At 42.7% G+C, this 17223-nt stretch overlaps 1 protein-coding gene across 1 annotated transcript in view; it reads left to right on the top strand.

The window, feature by feature from the left end:
* The window catches only part of LOC146869260 (uncharacterized), a 110986-nt gene extending 95786 nt beyond the window's left edge, over positions 1-15200 (top strand). The window contains exons 4-6 of the mRNA XM_085653591.1: positions 11212-11310; positions 11965-12093; positions 13309-15200. Coding sequence (XP_085509717.1) covers positions 11212-11270 — 59 coding nt within the window. The 3' untranslated portion in view covers positions 11271-11310; positions 11965-12093; positions 13309-15200. The remainder of the gene's footprint in view (positions 1-11211; positions 11311-11964; positions 12094-13308) is intronic.
* The last annotated feature ends 2023 nt before the right edge of the window (positions 15201-17223 follow it).

The raw sequence follows: 17223 nt of genomic DNA, 5'->3' as shown, positions 1-17223 counted from the left end.
TCACTATGCCACCTATGATTACACCAAGCCATACACACATCTGGCCTGGTTCTGCTCCAGGAATTGCTAAACCAGATCCTCTCTGAAATGGAACAGGAGCACCCTAAGATTGGCAAGGGCCTATCTGGGGATCTTCACTCTGGTGTAACTGGTTCGAGTAGCAAAGTCTGCATGGGACCCACATCTTGGATTACCAGCTGCACCACTGCATTACAATGAAAAATACAGAAAAGTGATAGATGGAATGTTTGAATTAACTGCAGCCACTGGTAATTACTTGGGCTGCATCCAAGTCTATTGCTTTTTTGCGTACAATCCCACCTTAGAATAGAACCAGTCATATGCAAATCAGCCTTGGTCTTGCTCCAATAGGAACAGTCCAGCCTGAAGTGTCAAGTCAGGTTCTCTTAGATTGCAAGCAAGCCAGGAAAAGTGTCTGCCTATGTTGGCTTCTTCAGTAAGGTGTAGCTTAGCTTCAGGTGCAGAGTCAGCATGGGACCCATGTCTGGGCATTAGCGTCCCTTAGGGCTTTAAATTGAAGAATATTAAAAAAGTGATGGCTGGAATGCTTGAATTAATCACAGCTACTGGTAATTACTTGGGCACCATCCCAGTCCATCGTTTTTGTTGCCCTTTGTACCATCTCATATTAGACCCAGACATATACTAGTCAATCCTGATTCTGTTTCAATGAATACAGTGCAGCCCAAACAGCCAAGCCAGGTCCTCTCTGAACCAGTTGTGTTTTGTTACAGAGAGAACTAGCTGGGAACGTAGCCTGTGATTGGGTGGTCCCACACAGATTTCAGCAGCTGGCTCCTACCTTGAAGGCTAATGTGCAATTTATCGAAAGAAAGAGTATTATGGGGAGACAGGAAAAGTAAATAGAGAAAAGCACATACCCCAGGAGTACCAAGCCATTCCTGGCCCCTAATGACAAGGGAAATGTACCACAGCTGGTACAGTAGTAAGAAGGTGACCCAGCAAGAAATATCACAGGGAGGTTTAATGCAATGTCACAGACCTTGAAATGACCCTTTCAGTAAATTGGACATTAATCAGAGCATTCTAGCATGTCCAATACACAGAGCTAGAAGTTGACAAACAAACAGGACATGAAAGGTACTGGAACCCAGAATCTTCTCATCAACAATCAAACACCTTATCCATGAGGCCACAAGGGCCTCAGGTCATGAGAGGACAATCCTCAAATACTATCATGCCAAGGTAGCCTCAGACACACTCACTCTACTCTAGTCACTCAACTCTACAACAAAGCTCTATAGCATTTTTGCTCAGAGTCCTGAAAGGCCACAGCACATATTCACAGGTTGTAGAAGAACTGAACAACTTTTAAAATAATAAAGGTAAAAGAAAGACACATAAGATGAACCCAAGCTGAAGAATAACTATCACAAGTACAGCTGAAATAGCTCTCATTATAGGACCCAATGGCGCGTGCTGAGGGTCACAGCCATGTAACCCGTTGCCATAGCTGCCAAGTTTTCAGCTTGGTACTTTGCGGGGCTGCGTTGCACATCCATGAGATTTAATTTCCTGGTACCACATCTCGGACAGGGCGTGTCAGATTGGCTCGGCCACTGCAAAGAGTATTGAACAAAAAGTGGAGAGGGCAACATGCAGCTTCATCAAGTCATGATATAAACAATTGCTGCCTACTCCAACACCCAAGGTGGGGTGGTAGTGGGGGGCGGGGACGGGGATGGGTGTGTATTCTGCGACACAAAATGAAGCTTTCCCCTCCAAGCCCTGTAAAAGGAATAAATAACTTTACTTCGCATGCGTTTTCTTCGCATGCCGTTACTACGCGGTCGTTAGTACGACCGCGTTTTTACTTAGCATACCTTTACTTTGCAATTCGGAAGTACGAAGTGCAGTAAGGGGGTGCTGGATGTTGGAATAGTATCATTTACTATTCCAACTCCAGTCTATGCGGACACTAGGGAAGGTGTTGGATTTTAAATCCAACACCTTCCCCCCCTTACTGCAATTCGTACTTCCGAATTGCGAAGTAAAGGTATGCTAAGTAACAAAGCGGTCGTACTAACGACCGCGTAGTAACGGCATGCGTAGTAACGCATGCGAAGTAAACGCCGCTTCCCCTGTAAAAGGGATGTTACCAAAAAAGGAAGGAGGGGCTATGAGGAGGATTAAACAAGTGGAGACTTGTAAACCATAAAAAAGGGTTGGCCTAAAGCGGCCCTTCATCTGCACCCCCCACATGATCCCCTAGAAAAAGGGATAATCTCAAGAAAGGACCCCTGAATGCCAATTTGTGTGATATTTGCTGCAATTAATAGATTTGGATTTAGACCCGAATAGTCATTAGATTTCAATAGGTCAATCCTGCTAGAATTTAAAAGAGGAAAAGTGCACACTTTATACTTTACCGTGCTGACTTGAGTGTGGTAAGCACCAATATCTGCATGTTATTCCCTAAAAACTCAGAGCACGGGCAAATTATTGCATCCAACTTGTAATCAGGCTCTTGAAGGGCATCACTGCTTGATTTGTGCCAGTGTTTGCTGCTGCTCAGCAGCAGCACTTATTTCATAACATTGGCACATAGTTATGACAGTCCACCACATGGTGGCACTGTCAGTCTATTTTTTTTTAAAAGCATGAGAACAATTATTGCATCCAACTTGTAATCAGGCTCTTGAAGGGCATCACTGTTTAATTTGTGCCAGTGTTTGCTGCGGCTCGGCAGCGGCACTTATTTCATAACATTGGCACATATTTATGACAGTCCACCACATAAGAGCAAAGTATTTAATAATTCAATATACTAGTGGTTCTTAACCTGTGGTCTGGGGACCCTGGAGGTCTGCAAATCCTACACAGGGGACACTGGAGGTCTTCAACGCCTGCACAGGGGATTAACAACTGCTTGAAAAATTAAATGCAATTTACAAATTGATAAATTGTTTATAAATAAAGAACCAAAATTTAAAATTTAAAATAGTTCTGCGAACGTGATGGAATTTGAAATTCGAGGCTAAAATTAAATTGGTATTCTCACATTGGTCCATGGGAGCACTCCAGGTCATCAGACAGAATATAATATGGATAATGGGTGGCCTCATTGAATTTAGAAAAGTTCCCTTTCCTCCCATTAAAATGTTCCTTTTTAAAATATATTTGTGAATTATATAAAATATTTAATCATTTGTGTATTTGTTTGGCGAATGCTTGTATCAATTTTTGTGTATAATTTTGCGGTTCAAATCATCTAAATTGTTTAGGCTGAGATCCCCAGCATCCAGTAATAACCCAGTGGGGATCTTTGGATTCCAATAATGATTCAGTGTTAAGTAATGTTGAAGTGGGGGACCACAGAATGCAAAGGTTAAGAACCATTGCAATATACCATTACAGAAATAGTAATACCAGTCTTAAAACTTTGGGTCAGTGTAGACCAAATTGCCACATATGTAGGACAGGTGTGGCTAGGTTTGGAATTTGGCAGTGTTGGAAGGGACTGTGGGTACTACAATCTGCAGTGGCCATCTGTGTATTATCTTGGGCCCTGGCACTAATTACTTAACAAATGAAGCATGTTGCAGAAGATAAACAAATAATAACAAATATTAAAGAAATCATATTGAAGTTCATAAGTGAATGAACAGAAGCAAATCCCCCTACCAAAGTTGACTCCAAGTAAAGCAAAGAAGTAAAAAAAACAAAAAAGAAAGAAACAGATTTATTCAGTGCAGAATCTATACTGATTTTGCTCCAGGCAAACAGAAAACACACCTACAGTGTGAAGAGCTGGCACAGGTATCTGTTTCTTTGACATGTTTCATCCTCATAGGTTAGGGACTGTGATGAGGAAGAGCAGTGAGGTGATAATGTACAGCAAGAAGGGTCCCTATAGAAGATGGCTGCTCCCCATTAACGGCCCACAGCTCATAGTTGAAGTAAAGGTGGACGAGCCAACAAATTACCAGGGCAATCTAAGCCCGAGCCAAAGGGCTTGGCTTGGCCTTTAGAGCCGAGTATGGAAAACATTTGCCATCTAAATTGTATAACCAATATCATTGATAATAGCCTATTAAGTCAAACACAATAGGCTTTTCTACAGCTGGTATTCTGGACTTAAGTATTTAAAGGTGCTTTTATATATGTGACAGTGAAAAAAGGGATGGGTAAAATAAAATATTTGCCTTAGATCACACACTTTGGTTAAGCGAGGAAGCCACGATTAATTCAGGTTTTCTGGTACCACTTTGAACAGATCACCTACTAAATGGGTATTGATTAATCTCTCCTTTTTAACTCAAATGGTAATGCTTTGTTTCTAACTTTTGTGGATGAAGGTAGAGCGAGGGTGCAGGCAGAAGCCACATTAAAGCTCGGCTCGTTATGGGCTTGATGTTCCAATGGGACCTGGAGCAGAGCCAGAGCCACACTTCAGGCTCAAGTCTGGCTCGAGCTTTAAGTGGCTCACTCACCTCAAAGTTTAACTTAATAATATGGCGACATTTCATGGTGATATTTGATGACAGCCTCACTTCCTCTGGGATTGGGGCGGTGGATAGGAAGGAACATTTAAAACTGTCTGTAGTATCTTCATGTTGTTATAATGTTCTCTGTTATCATGTTCCACGCTGCTCAGCCAGTGTGAGTGTTCTGTGTGGAATGTTGGTGTGTGGGCCATGAGTGGGATGCCTGGGTGAATGGTGTGAGTGGTGACAGTTGGTGGATGGGCTGAGCAGCAGGCAGGCTGCTCCTGGTGGGGCTGCTGTATTGGATCTACTGTACATTAGGATCTACTTCAATAAACCCACTTAATCAACATCTTACCAGCGTGAACTGTGCTATTACATTATTTTTGGCGACGAGTTGGAGACTTGCTCACGCTCTACAGTTGGTCTGAAGGAAGCTGAAGATGACATTTACAACATGTTGGGAAGAAGCTTCACAGTCTACATGCGCAGACAAGAGACACAAAAAATGCAAAAAGAATGGGTCACAAGAGGCCAGACATTAATGGTGGGCGTAGTGCTCCGCTCCGCCCACGGAGTGTGCGTAGTGCTGCCTGCAGGCAGCGCTACGCACACGCCACGGTGGAGCAGAGTTGCCCGCCACCCGCCTCCCGCCCGCCCACACTTTAAAATAACTTAAAGTATTTAAAAGTAAGAAAATGTATTACCTGAGGTGCGGCGTCCTGGGGCTCCCTCTTCCTCCTTCAGTGGCAACTTCTTTCTCACAAATGCGCATGCGCGGACGCCCGTGCATTTCTTGAGAGAAATACGCATGCGCGGGCGCCCGCGCATGCGCATTTGTGAGGAAGAAGTTGCCGCTGAAGGAGGAAGAGGGAGCCCCGGGACGCCGCACCTCAGATAAGATATTTTCTTACTTTTAAATACTTTAAGTTATTTTAAAATGAGGGCGGGCGGTGCATAGTGGGGCTACGCGGAGTGTGCGAGTGTGCATAGATTTGGCCACACTACGCGATGCTCCACGTAGCCCCACTACGCCCACTACGCCCAGGGTTACCATACATACAGCGAAAGTTGTCATTCAAGAGGGTGTTTTGAAAACTAAGGAGCCACAAAGGAAACAAAAGAAACTGGAACAGCTCGCCTTGCAGCCCCACCAGTGTCCATTACATCGGACAGCGCCAGCCCAAGCGTGCTATACTCTGTTTCTTCTGGACACATCTACAAGAACTGGACCTTCAAGGGAAGTAAGCATCATAATTTTTGACATTTTACAAGTCATCTCTAATTCGAACGCTGCACACCTTGAGATGTTCAAGGACATTTGATCTGAGTGTTATGCTGCACCCATTTGTTGTACATACACAGCAAGAATGTCAACAGCTCAGCAAGCCTGTCAACCTGCATTGTCATCTGGATGTGTGAGCAAGAAGGGAGATACCTGTTCTATGAGTTTTCATGCTTCTGGGAACCTGCATCTGGAAGCTATTCAGAGGAAGTTTTGTTGACTGTGTGTCTCTTCAAGGATTTACAGGTTCGGTGTCTACAAGCTTATTTGTTGTCTGCAATGGAGCGGAAATCGCTACACACTGGGCTAATCTAACAGAGCTGTCTGCCCATTTGCCTCACCTGCACGAAGGCAGGTAAAACTGTTTTGCTCAAGTTTATTTTGGAATTTGGCTCATCTATTGAGACATACCTTTTTATACAGCGTGTTGCCTGCTCATTGGATTTGTACAGTCTTCTGGTGTAATTTGGGCCGAACGAACACTATGCCTTATTTTATCATATTTGTAATGATTACTGTGACTGGTCAAGTGGAGCAACATTGGCAGTTTACCCGCATGCTCCATTTTGTTTTAAAATTTGGCTCGCGCATCTTACCGTTTTGTTGGAGACGCACGGTGGAGCAGTGAAATCCTTTATTACGTCTTTCCTTCTTCGCTGCTCATAGCTGCTGTTTGATGCCTGTATGCAGCACAGGCCCGGCTCCAGAAAATTTTATTTGGGTGGGCCAAGGGTGCATTTGGGTGGGCCACTGCGGGCTCGATTTGTCGCATATATGACTCCCAACAAACATTCCATAATGGTGAGTTGGTTGAGAAACAACTCATTACAGTTTAACAACGACAAAACGGAGATTCTGCACTGTGGGGTGGGCAGAGTTCCGCCAGTTTTATCGAATGACTTCTGGCCTATCCCCAAAGATGCCCCCTTGGTACCCATGAGTACGGTACGCAATCTGGGAGTTAGCTTCAATGATAAGCTGAATCTGGAATCCCATGTCAATAGGCTGGTTGGAAGCTGCTACACTCCTATCAGAGGTCTCCGGAAGGTGCTGCCACTGCTACCTTCCCAGGCCAGAGCTACAGTGGAGAGGAGTGTTATCCTGAGCCACCTCGATTATTGTAACGCCTTGCTACTGGAGTCCCCGAGTTACTTGATTATGAGGCTCCAGAGAATTCAGGCGGCAGCAGCGAAGCTTGCATTGGCAAGACCACGCCGGTCATCAACAACTCGGGCGTTAGCGGAGCTGCATTGGCTTCCGGTGACCCAAAGGATAATGTTCAAGTCTTTGTGCATTGTCTTTGAAGCCCTAAATAGACTTGGACCTAAACCTCAGCAGAGGATGTTCAGGTGGTACTCACCGGCGCGCAGCTTATGATCATCCTCAGCCAACCTGGTCAAATCCCGAGGATAAAGAGATCTACAATGGGGGGATGAGCGTTTGGCGTGGCAGCTGCCCGCCTTTGGGACAGCCTCCCCTTGAAGTTGAGGCAAAGGCAGGACCTACTGTCATTTCGAAAGAAAGCCAAGACCTGGCTCTTCCCTAGAGCATAATCACTGGCTCTGCCACACTGCTTACCCACCAGCATCTTACTAGTATCTTAGCGCCAGGAAGCCCATGGGGTTACAGCGCACTTTATAAATGTCGATACAAATACAAATGTCTAGGCAGGCCTGCTTCAGGGCCCTCCTTTATCGTTTCTTAGTCTTACAAGGCCCAGTAAAACACACTCTTTTCCAAATCTCTTTCTAAAGTTATCACTCTCAAAAAGTGTTTTTTCCATGTAATGTTCCTTTGATGGGAAGAGGAGGTTTCTGAGGTGGGAGTATCAGGCAAGTGACTCCCTCTTCATTGCTACCTCCACCTGACCCCGGACTCTGCAGCGCACTCCCTTACAGGCTTGATTACCCACTACTCCTCTCCAGTGCACCTTATCTCACAGCTGACCTTAGGCTCCAGCCCCATATCGGGCTCCACTTTCATTTTTCCCGGTAAAAACATTAGTAAAATCACCTTCAAACTTAAAACATTGAATATAGCAGTAAATATAATTAGCACGCACTTTAAAGTATGTTCCACAGTAGCTCTTATGACCTGACTGCTAATTAAATAAACAAAAACAGAAAGGCCATGACAGGGCCGGCTTTAGCGCTGATGCGAAAGTCTTTTTTGGCGCCGCACCAATAACCTCTTTCTCCGTAAATACCTTTACTACCACCTTCCACCAGTGCCCCTCATCCCTCCATGGCCCGCCTATTGACCTCCTCCTCGGATTCCCTCACTGCCACCCTCCACCAGTGCCTCTCATCTCTCTGGAGCCCCTCCCCCTCATGACCTCCTCCTCAGACTCCCTCACTACCACCCTCCACCAGAGCTCCTCATCTCTCCCTAGCTCCCCCCTCCACTCCATGACCTCTTCCTCGGATTCCCTCACTGCCACCCTCCAACAGTGCCCCTCATCTTTATGTAGCCCCTCTTTCATATGCATTTCATTTGTTGTATAGCGCTACTCATATCAGTGTAGTGTGTCAGTACTTTACACCACGCACACATTATACAGAGACAACGAATCATACAAGTGTGTAAATCAGTCTACGGGGAATGTCACATAAGCCAATGAGGATTACAGGGTGTATGAATCACGTCATCCATACTGGTGGTTTGGTCTGGAGAAGCACAAACTCAGGATTTAAAGAGTACTCTAGTGGTTGGGGGTCAGCTTTACTGATAAAAATGTATATCTGCCCAAACATACTTATAATAATGAAAGACTGAGGAAGTTCTAACTATGGGCCAGATGTATGAAGCCCTTTTCATGTTCGCAAACGGGCTGATTCTCAGAATCGGCCCGTTTGCGAATGGGAAAAAGCCTTTTGGGATGTATCATCCCAAAAGGCCCTCACAAAATAGGGAATTGCAAAATTTCTGATTCCTTATTTTGCGAATGCCTTTAAGGAATCGCAATGCAGGAAGCACCCGTAAGAAATCACAAATTACCACCAACTTCAAGTTGGTGGCAATTTGTGATTTCTTTGAAAAATGCACTTTTATGCATTTTTCAAAGTGCCATGTGGCGCACATACATGTCCTTAGGGCATGCATGTGCACCATATGTGCACGCATATATATTTCAGGGGTGCTACAGGGTGTCCTTTTGAGACCCTTGCACCCTTGAAATTGCATTCACAATTTGCGAGTACCTAATGTGTACTCGCAAATTGCGAATGTCTTCCCATTCATTCCTAACGGCCTCCAGGCCCATAGGAATGAATGGGAAGGTATTCCTTAATTGCGAATCGCAATTTGCGATTTGCAATTAAGGAATTCCTATCTACATAGTATTTTGCGAGTCCTTAACAGCGATTCGCTAAAAATCACTATTAAAGTCTCGCAAACTGCTAAAATGATACATCTGCCCCTATATCACAAAACAAAAAAAGCCAAGTTCTAACTATACCATTCATGTTTGTTTGCAGCTCTTTGGTGCCAGTTCATTGGTCACTGTCCTATGTTAGGATTGTAACTTCTGAACTGCAAGTAACAAAAGGATCTCTGTGACAAAGGCAGTAACCCACTGAGCTTCCACATAAAATGCAGTTCATCTGCATTTAAAAACTACTGACAGACAAATGATTGCTCTCCAGCAGGATCATTCATCACCAGCGTTATCTGGGCATCTTTTATTGTCTTATTGTTGTCCTGCATCGGCCATGATAATGATAAAAACTGTTTAAATGAAGCACACACGATGTATGTGCCCTGCTGGGCCTGTGCAGATTTTGAAAAGAAAAACAAATTGGAACACATTCTCTTACCTACTCCATTAGTCAAACTTTGTGTCACAGCCTGATGTGATAAACTGCTGCAGGGGTCAGAAGAGGTGAGTAGGAATAAACAAACTTATTTTCTCCTGCGCTGCAGAGGAAACGAAATAGCCACCCAGCAGGACAGTAGGCAACGGTTACCCTGTCAAAGAAAGGATTTGTCGCCTTTCGCCATGTGGAGAAGAAGGGGTGACAAAATAAACAAAGCCTCGTTAACATGTAAATGGTCTGCGATAATCTCAAAAACTCTGTGTGCGCCCGGGAAGCTGTCTCGGCCCGGGCGCACACACACGACAGGGGGTTGAAGCCCTTTGAGCGCCATGGCATTGCGCGCCTGCCTTCAAGCCCTCACTGCGAGGGCCAAAGCTCCTGTTTGGGTGGGCCTGGCCCACCTGGCCCACCCGCTAGAACCAGGCCTGATGCAGCAACCCGCCCACAGCCATCCGGTACTGCGTCGTTAGTGCGTGCCGGCATTTTGTGTTTGGCGGCAATGCACTTCAAGATTACTTTCTTTCGCAGGTCTCAGGTCATCACGAATATATGTTCTTACCTCGCATTCAAGCATGGCATTACCACGCAAATTTTACTTCACAGGTGTCTTCACCACGCAGCTTTCCTCTACGAAGTAATCTACCACGCATTCAATATGCAAATCGCTTCAGCACGTAAAATGAACAAAACATCACAATGACATTGATTGGCTAAAAAATATGATGTGGTTATTTTATAAGTGTCTGTCTTTTGTCACTTTCAATGACCCTCCACTGGTCCCCAAGCAAGATGGCGCTAAATCTTTTCAAAGAAGGTCACTTATTAAATTTGAAAAATAATTTTAAATTACACTTTTAGTCATATACTTAAATGATGTTTAAAGTGGTTTCTAATACTTATTTTATTTAAAATTATCGTTGACCCTCTAAAAAGATATATAAAGGGCCGTCCACCATTTTAAGTTCATTAGTCTGCAGCCATCTAGAGAGTTCAGACTGTTGTGTGCGACTCGAGAAAGCAGACTCTAATTTTGACCGTCACTGCCATCTAGTGTCTAAAGTAAGTACACGTTTAAATAAACAATCATTGCTATCCAAGCATATAAAATTAACATTAAAGTTTTACAATAATTAATTTTTTTAATGATACTTTTCAGAAATTATCTGTGGAGAGTGACAAGTTCATCTGGTCATTAATTTGAAAGAAAAAGTATGCATGTTTTAAAATGTCAGTTTCCTTGAAATATTTTCGCTGAGTAAGAGTATACATCAGGGAAGTTGTTGGTCAGTGTCTGTTGGCCAGTAATTTTTTTTTGTTACTCTGCCGGCTACTTACATCAGGGAAGTTGTTGGTCAGTGTCTGTGGGCCAGTTTTTTTTAATTGTTACTCCACCGGGTACTTACGTCAGGGAAGTTGTTGGTCAGTGTCTGTGGTCCAGTTATTTTTTTATTGATACTCCGTCGGGTTCTTACCTCAGGTAGGATATTGGTCAGTGTCTGGGGGCCATATAAAATAGTCTTACTCTACCTCAGGGAAGGTGTTGGTCAACATAGATTAACTTTTCTAAATATGTTAGATCAAAGAAATGAAATGTATCTAAATAAAAATTTAAAATATGTTATGTTTTTGTTTTACTAACCAGATATCTCATTGAGAACCTTTACCATTATCCATCAACTGGTAGAAGGAAGATCTGCTTAAAGCTTCATTTGCATGAATGAACAAATCATTGAATCTTCAGGTACAAATGAATCAACATTTTTATTTGCCTTAAATATTTGTTAAAACTACTAGTAATGGAAAAATCGAACTTTTTTTCTGTGAGCTCATTTTTCTATTCCTGATTAACTGCTCTTAATACGCCAGCCACTCACCTCATGGAAGGTGTTGGTCAGTGTCTGTGGGCCATTTTTTTTTTATTGTTAATCCGCTGGGTACTTACCTCAGGTAGGGTGTTGGTCAGTGTCTGGGGGCCAGATTAGTCTTACTGTGCCGGCTACTTACCTCAGGGAAGGTGTTAGTCAGTGTCTGAGGGCCAGTTATTTTTTTTATTGTTACATCACTGGGTACTTTTCTCAAAGTAGGTTTTGGACAATGTCTGTGGGCCAGATTATTTTTATTGTTACTCCAACAGCTACTTATCTCAGGGAGGGTGTTGGTCAGTGTCTGGGGGCCAGATTTTTTATTGCTACTCCACTGCGTACTTACCTCACGGAGGGTGTTTGTCAGTGTCTGGGGGCGAGATTAACTAGTCTTACTCCACAGGCTACTTACCTCAGGTAGGGTGTTAGTCAGTGTCTGGGGGCCAGATTTTTTTATTGCTACTCCGCTGTGTACTTACCTACTATTTTAAATAAACTATTCTAACCTTTTTTTTTTTAACTTGTCATTGCAGCTACCTCTTTAACATACACCTAGAAATCCGATCAGATTTGAAAAGAGATTACAAAGTAAAGCAGCGATTCCATCAATACCTTTGAGAATCAAACTTCACCACAGAAGAACAAAGAAATGCAATCCTCAGGTACAATACTAAACATTTTAATTAACCTGTAAAAAAATTCTATAATTAACTCTTGTTTATCTCAGATATTGTACCGGCTATTAAAGGCCCGCTGCATCGTCGAAGGTGAGGGACTTTAACAAAAGCAGCGGAACTTTAATAGCAGTATAGCCCTGCTACGAACGGCTATAGGGCTATTAGAACATTCTGCCACTAGAGGGCAGAATGTTCTAACAAATTAAACAAATGCTTTTGTAAGAAATTGGAATGCTGCTTTGCGTGCCTTTACCGGCCCTTAGAAGCCTGGAGCACTCCATTGTCTACAATGGAGCTCCAAACATTCCAGTGTTGTAATATGCATTCCGTCACAACGCATGCCTTTACTTCACAACTTCATGACCCTTTTGGAAGGTCATGATTTTTTTTTGGTTTTGGGGGGGAAACCCCCCCAACCCACCTTTTTTTATTATACCTTAACCACGCATTCGTTGCAACGTGAAATCTATTTCCATGCATAACCTTTACCATGAAAATGCCTTTACCTCGCATATCTTTACATCGCTTTTTTGTTGATAAGTCATACTTGATAAAGGCATATTTTTGATAAAGGTAATCTCCGATGCCTGCCCATGTAGGCTTGGATAAGACACCATTGCATAACCGTTTTCCACATATGACATTTTTTCAGTAGTTTAACAGTTAACACCACACTTCAGGGGCAGAGCTATGTCCCCAAAGACAATTTTCCAAATACATTCGCCCTGCCCTCTCCAGCTCGTTTTTTTTAATGTAATACCCCTTCCCTGCGTCACATGTAATAAAGTGGAAGTGTCTTTCCGTTTCAAATTACCTCCACATCGCAACTGAAACAGATTTTTATTTTTTTATCTATTTTTTTTTGGGGGTGGGGGGAGACCCCCCCCCAACCCCCCCTTTTTTAATTTTTTCTTTAAAAAGATACGTATCTCTTAGTAAATTTATACGTGTTGAAGACTATTAGTAGTAACAACGCACGCGTTAAAATGCATGTGTGTTAATGAATATGCGTGAAAACAGTTATGTTTTAGTGTCCGTTTTCAGTTTTAAATCAGTTGTTTTAACTTTATCTTGCATCCATTTGAAAATTTGAAATAATCTTTTTTTTTGCAAATAAATTTAGGTACCACAAATCTTCTGTAAAAGAAAGCACCTGTATATTTAAAAAATGTATACTAATTTATCATCCTTTATTTACAGGATCATCAACTGAAAATTCAAGTCGCCAAGCAAGTTACGTACAATCAAAGTGGGGTAACAGATTATTGAAATTTGGTGGCTACATTCACTGTAAGGATCGTTTAACTGAGCCCAGGAGTCATTGAAGGTGCGTAGAATATTTCTCATCACATTGCAAAGGCAGAGTGGTTACTCTGTGAGACATAGTGGAGAGGTCCACAGAGCATAATCACTCTGCCTCTGCAATGGAGATAGAAGTAAGGGAAAATCTACAGCAGATTATATTTTTGGCTGCCACCTCCAATGAACCCTGTGGCTTAGTTTTACGGGAAGTTGCACAAAACATCCCCATGCATGTTGCCAGTAATATGCCCTCAATCCCCAATTTAAGGCGCATGATCCAAAGAACAAAACAGGCCATCAATCCACACGCAATAAAACCACAAACCTTCTCCGATATTAACATCCCCCCGGAACTGAATGTGACTTTTACTAATGAAACTTTTCTTTTACATGATAATAATAATCCACAAAAACGTCTTCTAATCTTCTCTACAACACGTAATTTGGCCACCTTTGAAAATACTGAAATTTGGATGATGGATGGCACTTTTAAGTCCACACCCCATCCTTTTAACCAAATGTATACTATTCATGGCAATATTAACAGCACAACTGTCCTCTTAGTATTTGGATTGCTGCCTGACAGACAATCTTCCACTTACACTGAGTTTTTATCAGTTATAAAAACCAAAACTCTCAACAAAAGTCCTAGGAAAGTAATTATTGATTTTGAGATACAAATGATAAATACTATTATTAAATTATATCCAGAAACCCAAACTCAAGGATGTTTTTTGCACTTTTCCCAGGCGTATTGGAGAAAAATTCAGAAAACATCCTTAGCAGAGGATTATGTGTCAGACAGCAAACTACAATATGAACTCAAAAAACTTAAAGCTTTGTGTTTTATTCCTCCTGATTTTGTAGATGACTTCTACACTGCAATTGTTCAATCAGATTATTTTATAGCAAATGAAGAGAAATTGGCACCTATTTTAAATTATTTTGAGGGAACCTGGTAATCTTAGCAGGTCAGGTTGCCGGAGGAAGCCAAGGTTCCCCATTGAGTGGTGGAACTGCTACTTAACTTGCTTAGAGGAAGGTGCAAAGACAAACAATTCCATCGAATGATGGCATAACTCGTTTAATAAATCAATTGGTAGGAGTCATCCAAACTTTTTTCATTTCTTGGAAATTTTAAAAAAAGAACAAAGTTTCCAAGAAATGAGGATGGCTCAGTCACTTTCAGGTACTCTAAATCCATGAGTGACAAGACGTAGCAAAGAGATGAGTGAAAGACTCCAATCAAAATTGCAACTATTTCCTTTAATGGGCACGTCTGACTACCTTGAAAGTATTGCGTATATTCTTCATTTCTAGCTACCTTTTCATCCATGTGAATTGATCGCCTGTTTTACTCAACTTCCAAAAGATTTAGGTGCCGATTCCGATCCTGGAAAAACCGGGTACGAATCGTCGGACGGAGCGTTTTCTCCGTCCGACTCGTACCCGGGAAAAACACCGTACAAACATGCAAGTACGATTCGTCCGGAAACACCATTTCCGTACGAATCGGAAAAAACACCGACCGACTGCAAAATACATGCAAATGTGATCCGGGACAGCGCATACACGACATTCGCACGGAGTTAGGCAGCTTTTTACGTACCAGCAAGTACGATTCGTACCGACAGCACTTCGGACGGCAATATTTTTACGGGACCCAAAATGTGCCGGAAAAGCTAAGCACGCCGTGATCCGTGAGGAAAAAGGGGCCCGGTACGCGCCGTACCCCCATCCCTACATGTCCGCGACGTACCCCCAGACCCCCCGTATGTTCGCGCCGTACCCCCAGCCCCCCCATATATACGCGCCGTACCCCCAGCCCCCCGTATATACGTGCCGTACCCCCAGCCCCCCGTATGTATGGTGCATCCCCCCGCCCTCCATCCCCGTATGGACGGTGCGTACCCCCACCCCCGTATGGACAGTGCGTACCCCCACCCCCGTATGGACGGTGCGGACCCCCAGCGTGTAGCACCATACAGGGGTGGGGGTACGCACCGTCCATATGGGGTGGGGGTACGCACCGTCCATAAGGGGGTGGGGGTACGCACCGTCCATACGGGGGTGGGGGTACGCACCGTCCATACGGGGGTGGGGGTACACACCGTCCATATGGGGGTGGGGGGATGCACCGTACATACGGGGGGGCTGGGTGTACGGCACGTACATATGGGGGGGCTGGGGGTACGGCGGGTACATACGGGGGTGGGGCTGGGGGTATGGCGCATACATACGGGGAGGCTGGGGGTACGGCACGTACATACGGGGGGCGTTTGGCGCGTATGCGGGCACATGGTTGGACGTCTCCAAGGTTGCTATTGAAGTTCGCTCCGTACGGTGTTTTTTCCATACGGTTGTACATTCGGACGGATGGGACGGATCGTACTTGCGCGCTCGGACTTCAGTTTTCCGATTCGTACGTAAACTGTCCGGGACGTGTTGGATACTTTTTCCGACCCGAGGACGTGACGGGGAATTTTCCCAATGCGATTCGTACGAATTGTACTTGCCAGTTTGTACGGGATTTGTACGATTCGTACGGAAAATATTTTTAACGGATCCGAATCGACACCTTAATTGGCATTTTTCAAAATTTACCCAATTACCTCCCAAAAAAAAGATTTTCACTATCTTGCCAACTTGCTAATCTTTTTTTAGAACTGACTGTACATCAGTTGTGGTTTAATACTTTTTTTTCCCCAAAACTTATCAAATTTTCATATTTTTGACTATTTACAAAGTTAGGCAAGGTATAGCTTAACAAATGTGTCTGATTTTGTCTAAGATTGCTTTTATTAACAGTTTATTAGCCAGAAATGTTTTGTGTAAAAGAGTGCATGTTACGGCAACTTGCATGGGGATCAAAGTGTAATAAATAGAAATTAAATATCTAACTCACCGCACTATTTGAATTAATCTCAAACATCTTTCCTTACAGTAAATGTAGCTCCCACATTAAGATCAAATCCTAACCGCACCCCGTCGTCATGCCATTGCATTTTGAGAGGCACAACCAACTGCAAAAAAAATGTAAAACAATGTGCGACTTGAAAATTTCTACAAAATTTCAATGTTATTAAATTTGAGATTACAAATTTATTTGTGCTTCATTTAAAATTAACTGATAACTTGTTTGAAAAAATTTCTTGAAAATTATTTACTCAATAAATAAATCTTTTAACTGAAAAATGGCTTAATTTATTTTCTTTTTTTATTATTTGTTTGATTCATAGTGACATATGTTGTAAAAAGATATAAATTGTCTATTAGGTTATTAATAATTGCATTCATCTTTTTTTTAACGTTAATTGATTATACTTTTTTCCCCCAAAAATTTAAAACACTTGTATTTTTTAACTCCATGTGAAAAAAAATACCTGGGTATTAAAAACACTACCCTACCCAATACCCCTGTATCCCAAGCATCCTGCTCCAAAACCAAAAAGTCAGTGCAGTAATTTCATGTTAAGTATTCTTCGAAGTTTATTCTTCGAAGTTTTTCTCTTAAATAAAGAATACACACGTACAACTTAATACTCAGGAATTTTTTTTTATAAATAAAAAAAATACTTGGGTATTAAAACACTACCCCACCCAATACCCCTATATCCCAGACATCCCGCTCCTGAAAATTAGCGATGTAGTTTTATGCTGAGTATTCTTCAAAGTTTTCTACATAAATAAGGAATAGACACTTAGAATTAAATTTAATACTCTGGGATTTCTTTTTTCCCCTTCTGTGAAAAATATACCTGGGTATTAAAAAACTACCCCACCCAATACCCCTGTATCCCAAGCATCCCGCTC

The sequence above is a fragment of the Triturus cristatus genome, chromosome 1_1 (assembly GCF_964204655.1).
Source record: "Triturus cristatus chromosome 1_1, aTriCri1.1, whole genome shotgun sequence".
Lineage (NCBI taxonomy): Eukaryota > Metazoa > Chordata > Amphibia > Caudata > Salamandridae > Triturus > Triturus cristatus.
The sequence above is the reverse complement of the archived record's forward strand: the minus strand, read 5'-3'. Positions and strand labels throughout refer to the sequence as shown.